The sequence below is a fragment of the Bison bison genome, unplaced genomic scaffold, assembly GCF_000754665.1.
Source record: "Bison bison bison isolate TAMUID 2011002044 unplaced genomic scaffold, Bison_UMD1.0 scf7180017864143, whole genome shotgun sequence".
Lineage (NCBI taxonomy): Eukaryota > Metazoa > Chordata > Mammalia > Artiodactyla > Bovidae > Bison > Bison bison.
The window spans coordinates 4,223,624-4,246,932 of NW_011494715.1; the positions used below are offsets into that span (position 1 = coordinate 4,223,624).

Genomic DNA, 23,309 nt, shown 5'->3' on the forward strand with positions numbered 1-23,309 from the left:
CTGGAACAAGCTTCCAGCAGCAGACTTGCGGTCCTCCGTGTGTCCCCCACCCCACCCCCTCCCCTTGGCAGTGACAGGCTCCCGGGGACTGGGGGATGAAGCGTTAACGTCTGGCGGGCTCCCAGGAGACAGACAGGCAGGCCCTGAGGTACCGATACTGCAGTCAGTCACTGACAGGAAGAAGAGATGAGAGGGCTGTGGGACAGATGGAGGCTCCAACTGCCTGCCAGGAGCCACGGACTCCTGCTGCTCTGAGGCTCCCTCTCCCTCTGTGCGACGTGTTCTTATCCCTCCCTGATGTCCAGTCCCTCAACCGGGGGAGGATGGAGTGCGTCAACCGGGGACCTTCACCCCAGCCCAGGGAATGTCTCTCCTTCCCTCCTCCAAACCAGCCACACTGGGGACCGAGGGAATCTGCTCAGATCTGAGCTGGTTGTGTTTGGTCCAGGAACTTGAACTAAACCAAATTAAGAGCTGACATGCGTGCTAAGTCACTTCAGTCGTGTCCGACTCTTTGCGACCCTACAGACTGTAGCCCGCCAGGCTCCTCTGTCCATGGGATTCTCCAGGCAAGAACACTGGAGTGGGTCGCTGTGCCCTTCTCCAGGGGATCTTCCCGACCCAAGGATGAAACCAGTGTCTCCTGCATTGGCAGGCAGACTCTTTACAGCTAGTGTCACCTGGTATGCCTAATCTCAGAATGACCCCCTTATATTATTATCCTTTTTCAAGCTGATTTTGTAAGTGTTAAAAAAAAAAAAAAAGCTATTATAGTTAGATTTGTAATTAAACATGGACATTTCCAAATGCACTAGGCCAAAACAAAATGGAGAAACCATGGTGATTTGTAAAGTCTGTTGGTCTGGGGATGTGCTATGTGACCTTGTGTAAGTCCCTCACCCTTTCTGGGCCTCAGTTTCCCTCATGTGCATCAGGCTAGAAGATCTAAAAGGCTCTTAGCCCTGCTTATCTAATCCCCGAATCTCAAAATAGTCTCCAAATGGACTCTGCAAGCCCTCCGTTAAGTTCGGTTCTCGGCCTGGATGATAACCAAGACAAGTCATCTGGAAAAGGAATGTTCTCTCTGTGCCATCTGTGATGAGCGTGGGAGACAGGCCCGAACCCCAGGACTCAGGCAGCCTGCTGACTCTTCGGAGCCGGCACTAATGTAATTATGTGATTAGGACATTCACCTCGGTTTTCACTGTGCTCCATGTGGTTAAATCAAAAGTGACAATGAGCTGCCTGGTGGGTGACGCCATTCTCCCAGAAGGGCCCACGGAAAGTTATTCTAGGCGGGGGTCATCCTCAGAGCTGAACATCCACTGGCGAGATGGGCAGTTTCAGAGGCATCTGTCACCTGGGAAGGAGTGTGCCTGCTGCTGTCAGGGTGGGAGTCACAGAAGTGGGGGTGAACAGGGTTGGGGCCACCCCCGCCTCATTCTCCCATTTCCAGATGGAGAAGCAGGTTGGTCACTGGCTGACAGAGGCGGTGCCATTTCAGCTGTAATTTCTCATCTTTGAACAGGCTGGCTCACTGCTTCTCTATCCCACCAGGAGGGAGGAGCTCAGCGGAGAAAGTGACACTGAGTCTGAGAGCCTCTAGAGAGGGGACAGGGGGAAGCATCAGGACTGACGGCTGTCCCGGGGGGCATCCGGGTCTGCGGTCAGCAGCCAGGCTTGGGGGCAGTACTGCTTTGTGAAGTGGGTAACTCCTCCCGGGCAAAAATCAGGTCTACGCTTCAACAGGAAAACGCTAAGCCTGAGAAGGGGGCCTGACCTTCCTGGAGGCTGGAGGACAGCCCTCTCCAGGGCTCCTGCAGCCAGAATTGGGGTGCTGATGCCCTGAGGGCCCCTGCTTGCTCTGTGGCTCCTGCCTGTAGGCTCACGCCGGGATGAACCCTCCAGGACGGCCGGAGGGTTCCTCAGCCGCCTCTCCTCCTCTCCTCCTCCCACTCTGCAGTGAGCTTGGCGTGGTGACTACAGAAACCACAGAGGAACCGGGTCCCTCTCTGTTGCCACCAGCTCCCTGTGGCCTCGGGGGCAGGAGGGGGGCAGTCAGGACCAATGGTCTGACACTATGGGGAGACTGATTTGGCCCAATATCTCCATCAGCTGGGACTGCTCTAACCACATAAGAGGGCGGGCGCGGGACTTAAACAGCAGACAGACATCACTTCTCACAGTTCCAGAGGCGGAGAATGTCCAGATCAAGGTGCCAGCAGTTCAGGTCTTGGTGAGGACTCCCCTCCTGGCTTGCAGATGGCGACCTTCTCTCTGTGTCCTCACGCGAGTTCAGAGCTCATAACAGAGCTCTGGCCTCCTCTTCTTTTTTTTAATATTTTTTCTTTTTAAAGTGAACCATTTTTAAAAGTCCTTACTGCATTTGTTACAACATCGCTTCTGTTTTATGTTTTGGTTTTTTGGCCACAAGGCATATGGGATCTTAGCTCCCAGACCAGGGATCGAACCCACAGCCCCTGCACTGGAAGGCTAAGTCTTAACCACTGGACCACCAGGGAAGTCTGCTCCTCCTCTTCTTATAACGGCACAAGCCCATCACAGAGCCCCACCCTCATGGCCTCACTTAAGTCTAGTTTACTTCCCAAATGTGGAGACTGTCAACTTAGGAGTTAAGGCTTCGACACGACTCTTGGGAGGACACAGCACTCAGCACTCAGAGAAGACAGGAGCAAATCACAGAGGAATCAGCTATCCGTGGAGCTGGATGCTTGGTGTGCCTTCCGCAGGGATGGCTGGGAGGTCCTTCTTGGGGTCCCTTCCAAACAAATGGCTGGAGCCATGAGGGGTGAAGGGTACAGAATTCAACCTGTCCCTTGCTCTCATGTATGACCCTGAGCTTACAACAGCCCTGCGGAGTGAAGTGAAGCCCTTCTCACTTCATGCCCTGGCGCCCCACTCGCCTCATCCTCAACCTGCCCGAGGTCAAGGCTGCCTCCCGACCCGCAATGCACGCAGGTCTCTTCCCAGGCAGGTGGATACTGGTATAGTTTCCTCCAGGAGATCAAAGGAAGCCTCAAGCGCATTAACCTATGAATATGAGGAGGAGTTTGAGGCCTACCCTTGACAGCCAATCCCTGGGAAAGGAGGTATATGTTCCCAAAGGCAGAGGGGAAACAGATTAAAGTGAGAACTGAGGCCTTCCCTTTGATCAGGAGAGGAGAAGAGAAGAAAGCAAACTCAAGAATTTTCACTGTGGGTCAGACGGTCTGCCACTGAGTTGTGGTTGTCTGATTTGATCCCCAAATAGTCCAGCCAGAGAGGGTTGTTCTCCGTTTACAGACAAGAAAACCGAGGCTCAGAGGTGTAAAGGGTTGGCGGCTCTGACAGTAAAGAATTGCCTTCAATGCAGGAGACACGGGTTTGATCCCTGGGTCAAGAAGATCCCCTGGAGAAGGGAATGGCAACCCACTTCAGTATTCTTGCATGGTAAACTGCATGGACAGAGGAGCCAGGTAGGGGGACTATGATCCATGGGGTGGCAAAGAGTCAGACACGACTGAGTGACTAACACACACAGAGAAAATCGCAACTTCAGGTCTGACATTAAAGCTGCCTCAAGTCCCAAGACCTGCATTTTCACTCCTTCTCTCTCCCTCATGCACTCCGCCACTCACACCTTCATCAAACAGTGCTCGATGGCCTGGGACACAGCACGATTTGTTCTAGGAGCTTGGGATACAGCTGGCATTCTAGTGGTGGGAGAGGAAGAAACACCAAAGCCAAAAAAAAAAAAAAAGTAAGTCTTTTCAAGAAAACAAAATGAGGGCCATGTGACACGGAGCGGCTGGGCATGCCCAGGTTGGATTGACCAGTAAGCAGGGCTCTCTGAGGACGGGATGTGTGTCCTGAGTACTAAGGTCCAGGGTTAGAATGCTGCAGGCAGAGGGCAGGGTGAGCGTCTGGGACCGCAGAATGACTGAGGTGTGATGAGCAGGGGATAGCAAATGCCATGACACCAGGTCAGAGAGGAAAGCAGAGGTGACCTTTGAGCCCCCATAAGCAGGTGGGTTTTTCCCTAAATACAAAGGGAAGCCTTTAGAAGGACAGGATTTAAAGATTTAAACAGCAAAGTGGCAAGATCCAATTTACTAATTAAGGAGATGGTTCTGGCTTTTGTGAGCCCACCAGTGGGGAAGCTGGACACCACAGGGCTTCGGCCACATTCCAGAGAAGAGAGGGCAGTGGCCTGAGTGACAGTGGGCAGAGAGGACAGAAGCCATGACACAGAACGGCTTTTAGACCCAGAGCTCTGCAAGTCCCTACCTGCCTGGCCAGGGCTGGCCGGAGACACAGGAGTCAGAGATGGGACTCACTGTGAGCCTGAATCCAGAACCCCTGAAATGTGGAGGGAGATGTGGAAAACCTCTGATGAGTTGAGTGAGTGAAGAAATCCAGGAGAATTTCAAGACTGTCCCTTCGGGCAGAACCTCCCACACAGACACCCACCCAGATGGAGGAGATAAAGGGCTCCAGCAGCCATCAGCGGAATCCTGGCCCAGGGGGGTGGGAAACAGGGACTGTACCCTTCGATTCGCCTCCTCTCACGTTTTTAACGTGAGGAAGTGGGAGTATCGAGAGAAAGAAGGAAGGCCAGCGACCATGGCAGGGGCCTCTCCTCCCGCCAAGGGCCACAGGAATGCTTATTTCACTGATGATAAAATGGGGTGTTTTGCATGCATCTGACACAGATGTCAGTCTAACTATACACCACCTTTTTAGAGTAAAAGCTATACCTTTTTTTCAAGGGAGAGCGTTAAGCACCTTCTCCCTTTAGTACTGCTCTGACTGCACTGTTCTCTGAAGCACAACGAAAGATCTTGGCTTAACCACCACTTTCACCTCTGATGGGGGGACTGGTGCCCAAGCGTGGAGCAGGGGGCGCCTCCTGAGAGCATGGAGGGGACTTACTTTCAATCTTTTCTAAGAGGTAAGAAAATGCAAACCATAAGTAGGCTTAAATGCTTCTTTCCCAAAGCATAATATTACCATACAATGGAGAGGTTATTAAATCACATAATACGACTCAATTCTGTAACTTGCGTTGGGTGACCCTGCTCTACATCTCCCCCCGCCCAACCTCGACCCTCTTCCTTGAAGGAGCTGGCCCCACCTCTGATGCCCCAGCAAGCCAGTGTGTTGCGCTCTCACATGTCCACTTGTCCACTTTATTATTGCTGTTGTTTAGTGCTAAGTCGTGTCCAATTCTTTGTGACCCCATGGACTGCATCAAGCCAGACTCCTCTGTCCTTCACTGTCTCCCGTAAGTTTGCTCAGATTCATGTCCATTGAGTCAGTGATGCTATCTAACCATCTCATCCTCTGCCGCCCCTTCTCCTTTTGCCTTTAACTTCCTTCAGCATTTCCCAGGCCCCAGACCCACAGGCCAGCAAGCTCTGGCCTTGTGGACAGCAGTTCCCTGGGCCCTGTGGCTATTAGTCCACCCTAAGCCCTTGCTACAGTGGCTGAGCTGAGTTCTGATGCGGCTCCACCCAGTAGGCACGGCTCTGAGTCGGGTCTATTCCCTGGACCTGCTCAACATAGAGGGACTAGAGCTGCAACAGAAGGTGACACGTCTCCTGAGCACCTTGGTTCCCGAGGGCTCAAGGGCCCCCTAGACACACCTACATGGGGCGCTGACGGGCTCGCTGTCAATTTTCACTGTGGGTCACACGGCACCCAGCACAGTGCCTCTTCAAGGAAATAATTTGCGAGGAGTACAAGAATAGGGCGATCCTTCTGGCTTTCTGGTCATTTTACATGGTAATCGCAGGCACTCAGGGGCCCTGTGGGAGCCGTTCTGGATTACTCTCTTTCCAGAAGGAAAACCAAGACAGCAAACAGCTCACTCGAGACGTGGGGGACTGAGGGCTTGGGACCTGAAAGCAGCCTCTCTCCCAATCCAGCAGCTGCAGGGCGTTGCCGGGGCAACAGAAGGCTGTCTGACAGGATCTGACGATTTAACTCTTACTCTGCACAAACACAAAAGTGAGAACAATTTAACAGATGTTCTTGCTTCCGACAATTCACACGACGGAGAGAAGCTTCTGACGCATCTGGTCGGGCCCAAGTCAAGGCACTTCCCATTTGCAGGTGGTGCTGTCTCACACCCCATAGATGGAGGCCGCCTGCTTTCCTGGGAACCAAGACTGATTTCAGTATCTCCAAGAACTAGGCGTCCTCCAGGAAGCCAAGCTTGCCTTCCAGCCCAGGGGACTGAGGGGTCTGAGCTGGGAGCCTTTTCAAGTACAGCAATGCCAAGAGGTCTACAGCGGGGGCTCTCAAGCTTCAGAGTGCACCAGTATTACCTGGAGGAGAGGGTTGCCAAGCTACAGATGGGAGGGGTTTCTGGACCCCATCCCCAGAGTTTCAAATTCAGTGGGGCCCGACAATCTGCATTTTTAACAAGCTCCCAAAGGACGCTGCTGGTCCAGAGACCACCTTTGAGATGCTGGTCTGTATGACCTGGCCACTCAGGGCACCATTCTGTGCCAGCAGGTTGGGCATTGGCCAGGCATTTGTCAGGCATTCAAGTTCTCAGGCCCTGCTCTCAGACCTTTGGAAGAGCATCTTTGGGGGCAGGGTCAGGAATCTGGGTTTGAGCTCACCCTCGGGGAAATTCTGATGCTCTTTGACATTTCAGAGGGGCTTCCCTGGTGGCTCAGTAGTAAAGAACCTGCTTGCCATTGCAGGAGACATGAGATATGGGTTCAGTGCCTGGGTCAGAAAGATCCCCTGGAGGATGGCATGGCAACCCACTCCAGTATTCTTGCCTGGAGAATCCCATCGACAGAGGAGCCTGGCGGGCTACAGTCCATAGGGCCGCAAAGAGTCAAACACAACTGAGAGACTAACACACACGCTTACCACACACACATACAACTTAAAAAAAAAACAAACTATGCCAAGAGTCACACTCTGTAAGTCCCTAGGGAAAGCCTGGTAAATCTCTGGGTGGAATCTGCCTAAGTTCTTGCACATGGAGTTTGCAGCAGTTAATTTGGTCATTCAGTAGTAGCTTTGCTCTTTGTCATTCCTTGAGAATGTACCTGATAGACGAGGCTTCAGGTTTGATTCTTCCAGGTCAGGAGGGTATTACTGCACATTATGCAGAAGGGTTCCTTGAGAACACATATCACAGGAGCAGAAGCCAAATTAACAGGAACTGATGGACCACCCATTCTGAAAGAATGAACTTGATCCATGTTCTAAGCTAAGAATTTAAAGTAACCCAATGCTAACCGCCATGGGCGTCCCAGTGTCTCGGTGACCATCAGCAAGTGTAAGAAAACCACGGTGGCAGAGTAAGACACTACAGTGACCATTCCTCCCAGGACAGGCATGGAAATGTCCACTGCCCAGAAAGCCTGTGAAGCATCCCCTACATTCTAATCCGTGCCTGCCGGGCTCCACACTGCAAACAGAAGAAGAAGTGATATTACCTAAGCCTCAATGTACCAGACTTTCCACACACTCTCTCCTTCAATCTTCCCAATTGCCCTCTGAAACCTGCTTTATCCCCACTTCACAGATGAAAAAACTGAGGCCCAGGGAGAGCAGAAGGCTGCTGGTAATTCTTGAGCACCACTTTGCATTGGTATCATGAACAGGTGCTTTCCAAACAGGCTTTGCTTTTGGGGGATATTACTATCATTCCTTCCCCCCCGCCCCCGCCACAAATAGGAAATTGAAGCTCAGAGAGGTGAAGCTATTTGCTTAAGGTCACATAGCAAATGATTGATAAAGCCAAATTGGAAAATATATCTTTCTAACTGCCCAGTGATGCCTCCCTTTGTGTCCCCGTTGCCTCTGTGAGATGGTGGGGCAGAAGAGAGGAGCAGATACTTCAGAAGGCACCGGCAGCTAGCTGGGGCTCTGTGGATGCCAGCAGACTCTGACATCTTAGTCTTAAGAGAACAGCGTGCTGTATATTTCTAGCTTTAACAAATAAACCAAGAATTAGAGTGAAACATGTCTCCTTAGGCGCATGGAGGACGTTCTACTGATAGAAAGATGGATGGACAGACAGGACAGTCACCCAGTGGGACCACTGCTGCCTGATTCTTTCCTGTGTTTCTCTTCAAAATAGCACTTTGGCAGCACAGCATGGGACCACCAGTTTGGCAGAGGTAGATCTCCCAGGAGAGGTCAGAGTTCCCCTCTTTGGCCCTAAACCTGGACCACAGGCCCTGCCAGACTCTGGTCTTGGGGGAAGCCCCAGCCACATCCTGGGCTCTGGCCTTGGCAGGAAAAAAATTATTTCTTATTTCACTCCCACCCCCAGCTTTGGTGGGGGAGAGGTGCCAGGTGAATAGCTGGATTGCCACCTAGGGTGTCTGGAAAACAGTCTCACTTTCATCATCATTCCCACTTCTCCATCTTACCAGGAAATGTCACCTTCACGAGATTCTATTTCCTCTCCAAGAGCTGCTTCCCTAGAAAAAGGCTCCATCTGTACCAAGCAACAGAGGAAAGAGCACAGAAATTGATGTCAGTACATCAGGGTCCATGAGGGGAAGGGAGATGGTGCTTGTCCCCCAAAATTTATATGCTGAAGCCCTAGCCCCTTGCTGTTGTTCAGTAGCTAAGTTGTGTCTGATTCTTTGCAACCCCATGGATGCCAGGCTTCCCTGTCCTTCAAACTCACCATCTCCCAGAGTTTGCTCAAACACATGTCCATTGAGTCAGTGATGCCATACAACCATCTCATCCTTGGCCACCCCCTTCTCCTCTTGCCCTTAATCTTTCCCAGCATCAAGGTCTTTCCAATGAATCAGCTCTTTGCATCAGGTGGCCAAAGTATGGGAGCTTCAGCATCAGTCCTTCCAATGAATATTCAGGGTTGATTTCCTTTAGGATTGACTGGTTTGATCTTCTTGTTGTCTAAGGGACTCTCAAGAGTCTTCTCTAGCACCATAGTTCAAAAGCATCAATTATTCAGCGAACAGCTTTCTTTCATGGTCCCAATGCGATGGTATTAAAAGGTGGGGCCTTTGAGAGGTGATTAGGTCAACATGAGGTCATGAGGCTGGGGTCCTCATGATGCAATTAGCACCCTTAAAAGAGAGGAAGAGAGCTCTCTTTCCTTCCATGAACACACTGGAAGGGCTATGTAGAGGCACACCAAGAAGACGGCTGCCTGCAAGCCGGGAAGTGAGCCCTCACTGGGAACCCAATCAGCTGGCGCCTTGATCTTGAACATCCCAGCTCCCAGAACTGGGACAACTAAATCTCTGTTGCTTAAAATACCCAGTCTATGGTTTTCTGTTACAGCAGCCTGAGCTAAGACAGACGGGCCGTTATAGTTTAGTGTGTACCAGAGTCTCCGCTGAGAGGAGGACAGAATCCTGGAGATGTGTGGTGGTGACAGCACAGAAGGTTAAGGGACTCAATGCCACAGAACAACGTGTGGTTAAGACAGCAAATTTTATGTCGGCTTTGCCGCAGCTTACAAGATAAACGTTTTAAAAGAATACTTGGGCTCAAAACTCACGCTAGGCTGGGGGGCAGCCTAGCGTCTCTGAGCCTCAGTTTCTTCCTCTGTCAAGAGGCCCCACGATGCCTGACCTCAGCAAGGCTCCCTCAGGTAGGGCAACAGCTACAGGGTACAGGAAAGAACTCGCAGCCATGCACCGGCAAAGAGTCCCTGGGCGGTCCCCACAGAGTGCTGTGGAGGGGGCGTGGCTGACGCAACCCCACACAACCTCACGAAGAAGTCACAGACCAACCTGCTTCCCTGAGCAGGAAGAGGACAGTGGTGTCAGCTGCCCAGGAAAGAAAGCAGCTCTGGCAGATCCCCCAGTTCTTGGAAAAGTGACATTCAGATAAAGCTACACTGACAAGCGGATACAAGCAGCAACATATCCCCACCCTTCATGGCCTGAGTGGGCAGGACCCAGAGCTCTCCCCCTGGGGAATGAGCTATGTAGGAAAGGCATTTAACCTCCATGACTGGGCTAGGATCAGATGCTTCCCTGGTGGCTCAGGTAGTAAAGAATCTGCCTGCAATGCAGGAGACCCAGGTTTGATCCCTGGGTCTGGAAGATACCCTGGTAAAAGGAATGGCAACCCACCCTAGTAGTCTTACCTGGAGAATCCCATGGATGGAGGAAGCTGGCGGACTATAGCCCATGGGGTCGCAAAGAGTCGGACATGACTGAGCAACTAACACACATCAGAACACATGACAGGCCCTCAGCTCTGGACAGCTTATTTCCGCAGCTGATAGTGATATAGGTGATGACCGAAAACATAGATTTTGGAGCAGACACTGTCACCTCCAACTCTCCAACTTCCAGAGTTTTGCTCTCCTGATTCCACATCTGAAACCTAAATGGCCCACTGACTCAAGCCTGCTTCCCATTCCATTAGAGGGAGTGATGGAGATGAAGGGGATTGGTCCCTTGTTCCCGTGCACCACCTGGGTCCCCAGGGATGTCCAGGGATGCCTACCCTTCCCCCCACCACCACTTAAGCCATAACTTGCCTCAATTCAGAACAGATTTATAGGAGAGAACAGATTTACTGCCCGATATGCATATTTAATGACCTTCAAAGATAGTTCATAAATACACCATGCAATTTATTGACATTTAATGTTATGCATTAATTAATAATTTTTTAAACCATCCAACATTTGCCAGTTTGAAAAACTTAATATGACATTCAATAACTCTTGTCAAAACTTAATAAATTTCCATGGATTTATACATCCTGGGGAATATACACCATCTAAAACAAATTAAATAATGCATGTGATATGGTGGGGGGGGCAGTGCAGAACAATTTATTAGAGCTTAATTTAATAGGAAATAGGGGTATTTTATGAGGTTCTTCTTAGAAACTCTTATGCATTCTCTTCCAAAGACAGAGAGTGGCACATAGGCAGCCTGCTCACCATGGCCATGCCAGCTGCAGTGATAGCCTCTGACCCAAACACAGGAGGAAACGAGCTGCTCTTGCCCTGCCTGCCCAGATCTGTCCTGGGCCCCCTCTCTTCCCTGCATTGCTTCTTGGCTTTGACAAAGGCATTTATCCTGTGTCTCCATGGATACACCCACATCCACAGGCTGCTGGGGCTTCTCCACCCCAATCAGTGCCTGCGGCTCAGTGCGGCTGTGAGGCACTGGGCACCAGCCACCCTCCCTGGCCCCAGAGGTGGCTAGACAACTCTCCCCTGACCCTCCAAGGGCTGACGCACAGCCTTGTCCTGCCACTTCCTGCCTAGGAAATCAGCTGGCTCCCGTGGCTGTAGGAGCTTCCCAGGTGGTTCAGTGGTAAAGAATCTGCCTGCCAATGCAGGAGACGCAGGAGATGTGGGTTCTATCCCTGAGTCAGGAAGATCCCCTGGAGGAGGAAATGGCAACCCACTCTAGTATTTTTGCCTGGAAAATTCCATGGACAGAGGAGCCTGGTGGGCTACAGTTCATGGGGTCACAAAAGAGTCAGGCACGACTAAGCATGCATCCACGTGGCCTATGCGCAAGGCCACACTTCTGAGCTGGACATTCCCGGCCTCCTAAGCATCTCCTGGCCACCTTCTCAGTGACAACTCTAAGTGACCCCATAAGAAGATTCCCTCTAGGCAAATTTCTCTGCTGCCATGACCAGCCCTGGCTATACCTCCCACTGCCACACCCAGCCGGCTGACCTTCCTCCTGCCTGGAATTCCCACCATTCCCCTCCTCCTATTCAAGTCCTCCCTGAGTATCAGGGTCTAACCCCATCTTCAACCTTCTCCTTGAAGCCTCTCTGAATCCCCAGCTGAATAAGAGCTAGTCCTCCCCTGAGGTCTCTGGGGGTCTCATGGCATGTCTAACCACCTCTCTTCCCACTCTCTCGCACCAGGAAGGGCATCAGGAAGGACTGAGGCCCATTCACCCTGTCCCCCAACCCCTGCGGGGCCCAGTGGGGCTGGCATTTGCTGAAGTAACATATAAAGAAAACCAATGAATGCTCCTTTGTATCTGCAGAAAAAGGAAGCAAGTTCCAGAGTCCTGGTGGCTCTGGGCACATTCAGCCCCAGCCAGCAGAAGGCAGCCAGCATGTCCCAGGTTCCTGGGCAGCCCTATCTGGAATCCGCCAGGGAGATGAGGCAGCAGCATCACCACGTCAGACCCAATCTCTCTGACATTTCCTCTCCTGCCAGCCACGTCCTGTGCAAAGACTCCTGTCTCTCTAGCCACCTTGAGACTGGAGGGACTAGAGTCAGGGAAACTTCTGGGGAGCAGTAGGAACCTCTAAGTTGTTGCAGCAAAAAGGATCCCACAAGTACGTTAATAGGGGAAAATGCCAGATACATGCAGATATTTTTTCAAGTTTAAATTCCTACCCCATCTCCCCCCAAACCCTTTGTCATCTGCTACCGTTCATCCACTGTCAGGGAGGCCCAGGTAAAAGGATGAATGAGCAGAGAGGAAGCCACAGCTCATGCACAAACATGGAGACAGACCTGTGTGCTCATGGATATGGGTCTGACTGCACACAGGATGTAAATCACTTTTCTGAGAGTGAAATCATTAAGAGCTCCCACAACAGGATTCAATGGATCATGGGGAAAAGCAAGAGAGTTCCAGAAGAACATCTACTTCTGCTTCACTGACTATGCTAAAGCCTTTGACTGTGGATCACAACAAACTATGGAAAAGGCTTAAAGAGATGAGAGTACCAGACCACCTTACCTGCCTCCTAAGAAACATAAATGTGGGTCAAGAAGCAACAGTGAAACAGGCATGGAACAACTGACTGGTCCCAAATTGGGAAAGGAATATGACAAGGCTATATATTGTAACCCTGCTTATTTAACTTGTATGCAGAATGCTGCTGCTACTGCTGCTAAGTCACTTCAGTCATGTCTGACTCTGTGCGACCCCATAGACGGCAGCCCACCAGGCTCCCCCATCCCTGGGATTCTCCAGGCAAGAACACTGGAGTGGGTTGCCATTTCCTTCTCCAATGCATGAAAGTGAAAAGTGAAAGTGAAGTTGCTCAGTCGTGTCCGACCCTCAGCGACTCCATGGACTTCAGCCTTCCAGGCTCCTTTGTCCATGGGATTTTCCAGGCAAGAGTACTGGAGTGGGGTGCCATTGCCTTCTCCGTCTATGCAGAATACATCATGTGAAATGCCAGATGGATGAATCACAAGCTGGAATCAAGATTTCTTGGAGAAATAGCAATAATCTCAGATATGCAGATGATACCACTGTAATGGCAGAAAGTGAAGAGGAACTAAGAGACCCTTAATGGTGAAAGAGGAGCGTCAAAAAGCTGGCTTAAAACTCAGTTCAAAAAACTAAGATCATGGCTTCTGGTCCCATCACTTCATGGCAAATAGAAGGGGAAAAAGTGGAAATAGTGACAGATTTTCTTTTCTTGGGCTCCAAAATCACTGCAGACAGTGACTGCAGCTATGAAATTAAAAGATGTTTGCTCCTTGTTTCCTGAAGGAACCTAGACAGTATATTAAACTAGACAGTATATTAAACCTAGACAGTATATTAAAAAGCAGAGACTTCACTTTGGTGACAAAGGTCCACAGAGTTAAAGCTACTGTTTTTCCAGCAATCATGTTCGGATGTGAGAGTTGGACCATAAAGAAGGCTGAGTGCCAAAGAATCGATGCTTTCAAATTGTGGTGCCAGAGAAGACACTTGAGAGTTCCTTGGACTGAAAGGAGATCAAACCAGTAATCCTAAATGGACTGAAGGAGATCAAACCAGTGAATCCTAAATGGACTGAAAGGAGATCAAACCAGTCAATCCTAAAGGAAATCAACCCTGAATATTCATTGGAAGGATTGATGCTGAAGTTGAAACTCCAATACTTTAGCCACCTGATGCGAAGAGGAAACTCATTGGAAAAGATCCTGATGCTGGGAAAGATTGAGGGCAGGAGAAGGGAGTGGCAGAGAAACAGATGGTTAGATAGCATCACGACTCAATGGACATGAAACTGAGAGAAAGGGAGATAGTGGGGGACAGAGGAGCCTGGCGTGCTGCAGTGCATGGGGTCGAAGAGTTGGACATGACTTAGCAACTGAACAACAACAGCAGGATCGATTCCACCCATTGTCCATGTGGTTTTGGATCCGTGGCAGTGGGCGTGGGTACTCTGAACTAAAGCACCTCACAGAACCAGGAGGCACAGGAGAGACGGACCAACCAAGTAGAGAAGACATTTCCAAGACAGAGCCAGCAAGCCCCAGTGACAGATCAGACGTGAGGGTGAGGACAAGGCTTGGGGAAGGGATGAAGGGGTTTCAGGAAGTGCCCAGGTCCTGCTGAGCTTCACTGTCAGAGGGATGGGACAGAAGTAGTTTAAGAACAAAAGAGAGTCTACCATCTCTAAACCGTGAAATCTGCACATGTAAACTCAACCCTTTATTCTGATTGGGGCAAAGGTCCAGGGTGAGGAGGCGCTGGAGATCACGATGCTTGGGGGATACTGGGGACATTTCATCCTGGGGAAGATGTAGGCTATGTGAACCCCAGCATTTGAAGGGATATAGGAGAAGGCAATGGCACCCCACTCCAGTACTCTTGCCTGGAAAATCCCATGGACGGAGGAGCCTGGTAGGCTCCAGTCCATGGGGTCGCTAAGAGTCGGGTACGACTGAGCTACTTCCCTTTCACTTTTCACTTTCATGCATTGGAGAAGGAAATGGCAACCCACTCCAGTGTTCTTGCCTGGAGAATCCCAGGGACGGGGGAGCCTGGTGGGCTGCCGTCTATGGGGTCGCACAGAGTCGGACATGACTGAAGCGGCTTGGCAGCAGTAGCAGCAGCAATCAGCTTTCCAAATGAAAAGAACCAGTGAGTGAAAGTGCTGTGTAATAGTAACACAAAAGCTAAAATACACAGAGATATGCTCACTGGGAAATTCGTATGAAGAAAAGATTAAAACTCGACTATGACTTAAACAAATGGAAAGGCATCCTGTGTTCCTGCACAGGAAGTTCCAACATCGCAAAGATTTAAAATTCTCCCTAAATCAATCTGTAAATTTCACTTGACTCCAATAAAAACACTAATGGATATTTGTTTAACTAGATGAGCAGGCTCTCAAATTCACATGGAAAAATAAATAAGAATACTTAGGAAATTTCTGGAAAAACAGGAGTAATAGCAGACTACTAATAAATGATTAAAAAAAAAAACATTACAGGGGACTTCCCTGGCAGTCCAACAGTTAAGACTTCATCATTCAATGCAGGAGGTGTGGGTTCTGGTCTGGGGAGCCAAAATCTCATACGCCTTGTGGCCAAAAACCCAAAAACATTTTTTAAAAAATAGAAGCAATGCTGTAACAAATTCAAAAAAAGACTTTAAAAATGATTCCATCAAAAAAAATTTTAATTACAAACCTATATAATATTAATAGTTAAAACAGTGCAGCCTGACAAATAAGGTACAGTCAGATCTATTGAATAGAAAGGCCAGAAACAGACTGAAAAGCAACATTTATTTCGAGTCAGTTGGGGACAGGGAGGGATTATTCAGTAAGTGATGATCACACAGATCTTTGCGTGTTAAGTAGCTTCAGTCGTGTCTGACTCTTTGCGACCCTATGGACCATAGCCGTCAGGCTCCTCTGTCCATGGGGATTCTCCAGGCGAGATTGGGAGTGGGTTGTCATGCCCTCTTCCAGGGGATCTTTCCCACTCAGGGACTGAACCCGTGTCTCCTGTTGCTCTACATTGCAGACAGATTCTTTACCACTGAGCTACCAGGGAAGCCCCACAGAGATCTTTAGAACCCAAGAAAAGTGAAAAGTGGACACTGTTTCACAACATACACCAAGTAAATTTCAAATGGAGCAAATAGTTAAAATGAAATAGTAAAATGAAATTTCTACTTTCTGTAGAAAGACTAGAAATAGGCCAGTACAGAAAGACAAATACTGCGCGATCTCACGTATATGTGTCATCTTAAAAAATTAACGTAGAACTCATAGAAACAGAAAGTAGAATAGGTTGCCAGGGACTAGGGACTGGGAGAAATAGGGCGAAGTTAGAAAACTGGTACAAACTTTCAGCTCGAGATGAATAAGGTCCGAGAATCTAATGTGCAACATGGTGACCAAAGTTTAAAAAAAAAACCCAAAGTTTGTATTATGGTTCCCAAGGCCCCTCCCCCATGATACCAGCCCGATTTCCTCTCTGACATCCTCTCCCACCACCCTCCCTTGTCGTTGTCCCCCATCCAGCCTGAACGGCCTCCTTGCTGTCCCTCAAACATTCCCAGTGAGCTTCTGCCCCAGGGTCTTTGAAGGAACCTGCAACACTCTCTCCCCAGCGTCTGTGTGCCCCACTCCTCACTACTCTCAGGTCTTCTTACTCAAGACCCACTTTCTCTGGGTCACGTGTACATGAAGTTAACAATGCTGTCTTCTCTACTTTGGAGTGTATTTAAATTTTTCCATTAAATTATTAGTTAAGTCAGTTTCTTGCTGGAGTTTTCTCTGGCTAGCCCATCTAAAATTTTAGCACTCCCTCCAACTTCACATCTGCATCCCCTGCTTTGATTTTTGTTCCTTGTTACTGACATTTTCTTTATTTATTTATATGTATTATCTGAATATAAGTGCCATGAGACCATGAGTTTTTAACCTGTTTTGTTTGCTATCATCTCTCCATTATTTAGCACAACTCCTGGCACACACACAAAAAGCTGCTCAATAAAGTTTTGCTGAATAAACAAGTAGGTAAATAGACCCAGTCGTTCTCCCTAAGACATCCAGTGATGTGTAGTTGTGTGCTCAGTTGCTCAGTCATGTCTGACTCTTTGAGGCCTCATGGACTGTAGCCCGCTAGGCTTCTCTATCTATAGCATTTTCCAAGCAAGAATACTGGAGTGAGTTGCCATTTTTACTCCAGGGGATCTTCTCGACCCAGGGATCGAACCAACGTCTCCTCATCTACTGCACTGGCAGGCGGATTCTTTACCACTAGACCTCCTGGACAGCCCCTAGTGATGTGAAATGGTGAATTCATTTTGTTTGGTGAATCCTGGTCTCCTTTGGAACCTTTTGCTTTTTGTGCTTTGGAAATCCCCAGCAGGTCTTACAGACATTATGTAGATCTACAGGTACCACTATCACTTCCAGGAGAGCTGAGAACCCCATTGCCGTGTAAGCGTCACCCACAATCTGAAGGAGCAGGACTCTAAGCTCTATTCTACTTCTCCCATCACCTTTCTGCTTTTCCATGCAAGGCGCTCCACAGACCACGGGAGCTCTTGAGGAGCAGACTGTATGGATGTCATTACACATGACATACAAAGGTTAAGGACTCTGGGCCTGTTCTGAGGCCCATCAGTACCTCACAGCAAGGAGGTGGAGAATGTATCACAGCCATGGAAGCTGGCACCACCTGAGGATGCCAAAGGAAGAAAGAGGTCAGAGAGAGACTGGTCCCAATTCTTCTTCATGAAATAAGCTTGCAAAAGAAAAAAAAAAAAAAGAGTCATGGCTCTCTGAATTCAAGGTCTATAATCTGCCATAGGCCCTGCTGCGGACGTAAGGTGCAAAGTTACCCTTCTGTCCAGTGATTGGGGAGTGTTTCCCAATGACAAGAAGTCACAGCATTCTAGGTCACTCACAGGAAGAGACAGAGGACACCACCCCAGACATGAAGGACTGACTTGACATTGGCAATGAGATTCAGCCCTGACAGTCACTGAACACCACTGGGAACCAGCTACATTTTTCTGTTGATTCCCTGCAACTACTTGTGCTAAGTATCAAGACATAGATGATGGGGTGCATCTACAGCCTAGTTAATGGGCATGGGCTCTGTGACGGTTATACTATACAGAGAGTGGGGTAATGTCCAGGAGAGCTGACATCAAGGTGAGAGCAATCACCTGGAGAACCCAGGAGTTAAACAGAAAGCATGAGTAACTGACGCATCTGCTTAAATTAAGGGCAATAAATAGTGAGATAGCACCAAGGCTGACAAAAAGACTGTACATGGGTGAACGCTTTTCTTATCATTCCCTTGGCTGAACTGTTTGTGATAAAAACAAGACAGCCAGAGGGGTCATTACACAATGACTTACAATTGGATATGAGAGTCAGCTGAAACTCGGCTAAGCCAAAATCTCAAACTATGTGAGACATGAGATCACCAATATCTACATGAGATATAATTCTAAACACCAAATCCATTTCAGTAGTTGAAAGAAGTCATGCTTTCATGAGGGAAGGGAGAGGAGGCTAAAGTAATAGCTCTTAATATAGTACAGTGGCTGGAAGAATAGGTTCAATCCTGGCTTTACTATCTGTTGGATAGGTAACATTTAGTAGCTGGATAGGTAACATTTAGTAGTTGCTTGGGGCTTCCCTGGTGGCTCAGAGGGTAAAGAATCTGTCTGCAATGTGACAGACCCCGGTTTGATCCCTGGGTTGGGAAGATCCCCTGGAGCAGTTGCTTAGCCTCTCTAAATTTTAGTCTTAACCACAAATGGGACAATATGTGCACCTCACAGAACCGAAGTTATGAAAATTAATGAGACCACGCATGTAAAACATTTAGAATAGAATCTAGTACTATTATTATTGCTATTGAGAAAGTATTATTGCTATTGAGAAAGTATTATTAATAACATTGTAATAATGCAGGGGGAGGCAAAATACACATGTAAATATCCTATCTAGGTTGCAGACTATTAGAAAAAAAAAAGTGCTTCCTTATAAATGGGAAGGTGTCTGGAAGAGATTATGTGAGAAATGATCTAGCCAAATCAGTCCCTCCTTCCTGGTATCTTTTCACTAAATTCTCTCTGCTACATGTGATGGCAACAGACAAAATGTTACGATTCTGCCTTGATCAGTAGGTATTTATGTGATCAGATGGTCTGCAGAGAAGATCGTGAACTGGGAAATCAGGTTATGGTCACTTTTGTACAATGTTACCTACAGGAGGTTACCATGCTCTCCTAGAAAGCAATGGCATTCCTTTTAAAATTCTGATTGAGATCACGATACTCCTCACCTCACAGAAGAGGCTATAAAAGGGACAGACCCATTTTATATAAAGTTATTTGTGTGTGTGTGTGTGTGTGTGTGTGTGTGTGTGTGTGTAAAGTTTTGAAACAGCATGGTATCTGGATGGGCAGTGGTTATACTTGCAGTGATTTTCAATACAGTGTCAGCAAAGAATTGCTCCTGTACAAAGGAGTCTCTATCTGGGGCTTTTAGTGTGGGCTGATGCTGGCTGTGGTTCTGAAAAATCGATTCTGTGCACCCACCTTCCCCACCAAAGCTGTCCTTAGTCACAAGCCAGTATGGTTGGGAGATAGGATATGCAGCAGGATAGTTTACTGCTCTTTTTATACCAATAGTAGCAGGAGTTGCTGTCCATGGTTCTGAAAAGCCTTCTCTGGTCCAAAGAGTTGCTGTCTATGGTCACAACCCACTGTGGCTCAGACTTGTTCTCAGTGTTCAAAGATTTGCTCTAGCTGAAGTTTCCTTCCTCCCTTCCCTTGAGAGTTCTAGTTAGTTCTTCCTTGATCCTCTTGCTAACAGATTAGCCTGGGGGTCATGCTGATTCAGAGGAATCAAAGAAGCCAGTTCTATTTCAGGATTAATTTGGATGTTATCTGAACAAGATGAGTCTATCTTTTCTGGGTCCTCAGGATTGCTACGTGATTTCTCTGGTGGCTCAGCAGTAAAGAATCTGCCTGTCAATTCAGGAGACTCAGGTTCCATCCCTGGGTCGGGAAGATCCCCTGGAGGAGGCATGGCAACCCACTCCAGTTTTCTTGCCTGGAGAATCCCATGGACAGAGGAGCCTGGTGGGCTACAGTTCATGGGGTTCCGAAAGAGTCGGACATGACTTAGCAACTGATCAACAACAAAGAACAGGATTGCTACAGGTCTCAATTAGCAGCAAAACAACACTCAAATCAATATAAAAGCAGCCTCTAGGGGGCCTTCTACACAAAGAATGACCCAGGTTCCAGAAAGGTTCTCTATGGACTTGAATAAGGAGTCAGTGAACCTCTGGACCCAGACCAAGAACCATGGTTTCTAGTCTAAATTTCATTAAAGGCAAAGTCGCAGGATTACTGTCTTCAGTAACTGATCTTCAATATCTATCTCTGTTCACTCAGCTTTCTTTCTGCATCCTGTGTAAGACAGAACTTTTTTACTCCTGACCATACATCTAGATTGGAATTGGCTCAAACACTGTTTTTCTCGGTGTGTATATATATGTGTATATGGAAAAGCTTAGCGGAAAAAAATGTGGGAAAGTAGAACTGGGTAATTCCATTCTCCATTTAGATGCTGGCTCCATATTTTAGCTTCCTGCTTATAAACAGGTGGTTAACAACGGATGTCATGAGACAGCCATGTGATGCATACAGCAGGAAGCACAGAACTGGGCAGGAGTCCTACCCACAGGCCTTCACAGTCTAAATATCAAGCTCTGTACTCTTCAGGGAATGGAGAGCTATAAATAGCTGAGTAGTGACATCATCTTCTTCCAGCCTGTTGTTGTTCAGCTATCAATTATACTTTTTAAAGAGCTTACAAAAAAATTAATAGATGGTAGGAAATTCGACAGCATTGTTTAGCCATAAACACACACACACACACACACACATCCTGCAGGCCAACAGATTTGAGTGGCTACTTATTAGAATAAAAGAGCTTCCCTGATAGCTCAGTTGGTAAAGAATCCACCTGCAATGCAAGAGACCCCAGCTGGATTCCTGGGTCGGGAAGATCCCCTGGAGAAGGGATAGGCTATCCACTCCAGTATTCTGGCCTGGACAATTTCGTGGACTGTATGTATAGTTCATGGGGTCACAAAGAGTCAGACACGGCTGAGCATTTTTCGCTTTGTATGCTTATTAGAATAAAAGCTTCATCTAGCCCACTCCTCTGAATGTATGCCGGAGATCTTGAGTCTAACAAACCCCTAATGCCCTCTTCTTGTCTAAAGGGCAGAGTTCTTCTCTCAATAATTCCTTGGCACTGTCTCTAAAAAAGGTCTCTATTTCTTTGAACAGTGAGAAACTTGAAACTTGGGTTCAACTTTGAGTGAGTAGCAGCAGCCTGTGATCCTTTAAAATACATCTGAGACTTCCCTGGTGGTCCAGTGGCTAAGACTCCATGCTCCCAAGGCCAGGGGCCCACGTTTGACCCCTGGTCACAGAACTAGATCCCACAAGCCACAGCTAACAAAAAGAGTCAGTGTGCTGCAATCAAGGCCCTGTGTGTTGTGACAAAGATCCAGCACAGCCAACTAAATAAATAATAAAGTATTTTAAATAACAAATAAATACAATAATATTAAAAAGTAAAATAAATCTGATGTGTTAACGGGAACTCCCACCCCTCTTGTTCCCATCATAAAGTGAGGCCCAGACTGGACATAAGGAGGAAAGACTTGGGGAGGGGAGCCTCTGCTTTCAGTCGACCTTGAACCGATTTCCCGACCTCCTCCATCTTGCTAACCAAGCAGCGACTGTGTATCAAACAAGTCAGCTCTATATCTGGAGAGCAAGCCTCCAAAAGGACAGGTGATGCTGTGACTGTCTCATGGGAGATGGAGGAGGGAGTGGTCCTTAGGGTATATCCTCTACATCCTGGGCAGAGCATCACCAAATAGACACAGGTGACCTCAAGCCCCACTCCACTAAATTCCTGCATGGTGCCACCCTTATGCTGACCTGAAGCCGAAAAGCCCCTTGGAACGTCAGAGAATGTCACCTTTCCCCAGTGACCTTGGATTCTTACATTTCTTAAAAAAAAAAAAAAAGAAATGGTGTCTCCCTTATAAGGAGTAAGAGAAGAGGGTAGGCGGGAAATCGAGAAAAGATTCTGTTTAAAAATGTATATGTGCGTGTATCTACATTTATATAAATAGCAACCGAAATGGAACGTGGAGGGGCCCGGGCTATTTTAAGGACGAGCTGCAGCCGTAAAGTAATCTCCTGAGTGATGCTACTTTCTGGCCGCGCGCCCTCGCGTCCAGGCGAGGCGGTGGTGCTTTTTATTCTAGTCACATTGAATGCCTCTTACGAATCCATCCATCTTAATCAGCACCTACCACTCGCGGCATCTCTGCAGTCAGGAAGCAGAGAAGCAGACGGCAGCGGGGCACGGACGGGGTGTGAGGGCAGTGGCGAGAGGTGACGTCAGGAAAGGAAGGAAGGAGAGGAAGGGGGTAGGGCAAAGAGCTGCTGGGGTGGGGAGGAGGTGCAGCCTCCTCCTCCGTGCAGCCACGGATTCCCCTCTGACTCCACCTCTGTCTGTGAAGGGACCCTCCTTGGCAGGTGTGACTCAGCGAGGCGGGGGGCTGAACGGTGAGGCGAGGGGGCAGGGCCTGCGTCTTCAGGGGGCCAGATCGCAAAGCTCTGGCTCAAATAGCAGGTGCCCCTGCAATCAAAGCTCCTGATACACGGGGGTTGGAAGCGGGTGCGGAGGAGGAGAGAGGGCCAGTGGCTGGCCCCTTTATCTTCCCTCTGCTGTCTCCTTCCCAGCCTCGGCCTCATCCCCTGCCTTGCCTGGAGCCCTGCTGTCATAGAGCAGTCCTTTCCCCCAGCCCTCTTGACTCCTGACACATTCGAACGCCCGGCTCCTCCTCTGTGGTCCCTTGGGAGGTTCCCATTGGCGTTTCAATCACCCAAAAGCCAAGTTCTTCCAAAGAGGGTTGAGGGCTCCCCAGTCCACTCGGCCATAGCCACAGAAGCAGTCTCACCTGCACCTCACTCCACACCTGCAACCTCAGCCCACCCGCTAGCTGTCAGGCTGGGGTCTGGGGTGAATTCTGAGCTCCGCAAACCCGTGTTCACCCAGTCTGGGTCGGCCCTTATCACATGGCCGTAATTCCACTTCCTATTTCACTTACCGCTGCAGCCAGAAACACTGGAGACTGCGTCCTCCTTGGCTGAGCACCTGAAAGGCCTGCCAGGCCCTGGCTCTGAACTCATCCCCCAGCAGGGAGCTGAGGCCCCTCTAGAAACATCCTCTAGCTGAGGTCCCTCTCGTTGCATCCCTGTGATGCAACGTGGCCACCCACCGACATCACCATGCCAGAGGCTCCAGGGAGACCAGCGCCATCGGACTCAAGCCCGGGCTCGTCACACACCTCCAGACGCTGTCCTTTGGAGTGGCTTCACTGCCCTCACGGGGCCAGCTTCTCAGGCCTGGAACCAAAGCGGGTGGCCACATTGCTTCATGGGTGCTTCTAGAGGGACCTCAGCTCCCAGGTGGGGTGTGAGGTCCCAGGCCTTTCAGGTGCCCAGCCAAGGAGCATGCAGTCTCTAGTGTTTCTGGCT

General features: G+C 48.9%; 1 protein-coding gene across 1 annotated transcript in view; it reads right to left on the reverse strand.

Annotated features, from left to right (window-relative positions):
• The window catches only part of XKR6 (XK, Kell blood group complex subunit-related family, member 6), a 94,669-nt gene that overhangs the window by 31,327 nt on the left and 40,033 nt on the right, over positions 1–23,309 (reverse strand). Inside the window, exon 3 of the mRNA XM_010840312.1 lies at positions 8,406–8,473. Coding sequence (XP_010838614.1) covers positions 8,406–8,473 — 68 coding nt within the window. The remainder of the gene's footprint in view (positions 1–8,405; positions 8,474–23,309) is intronic.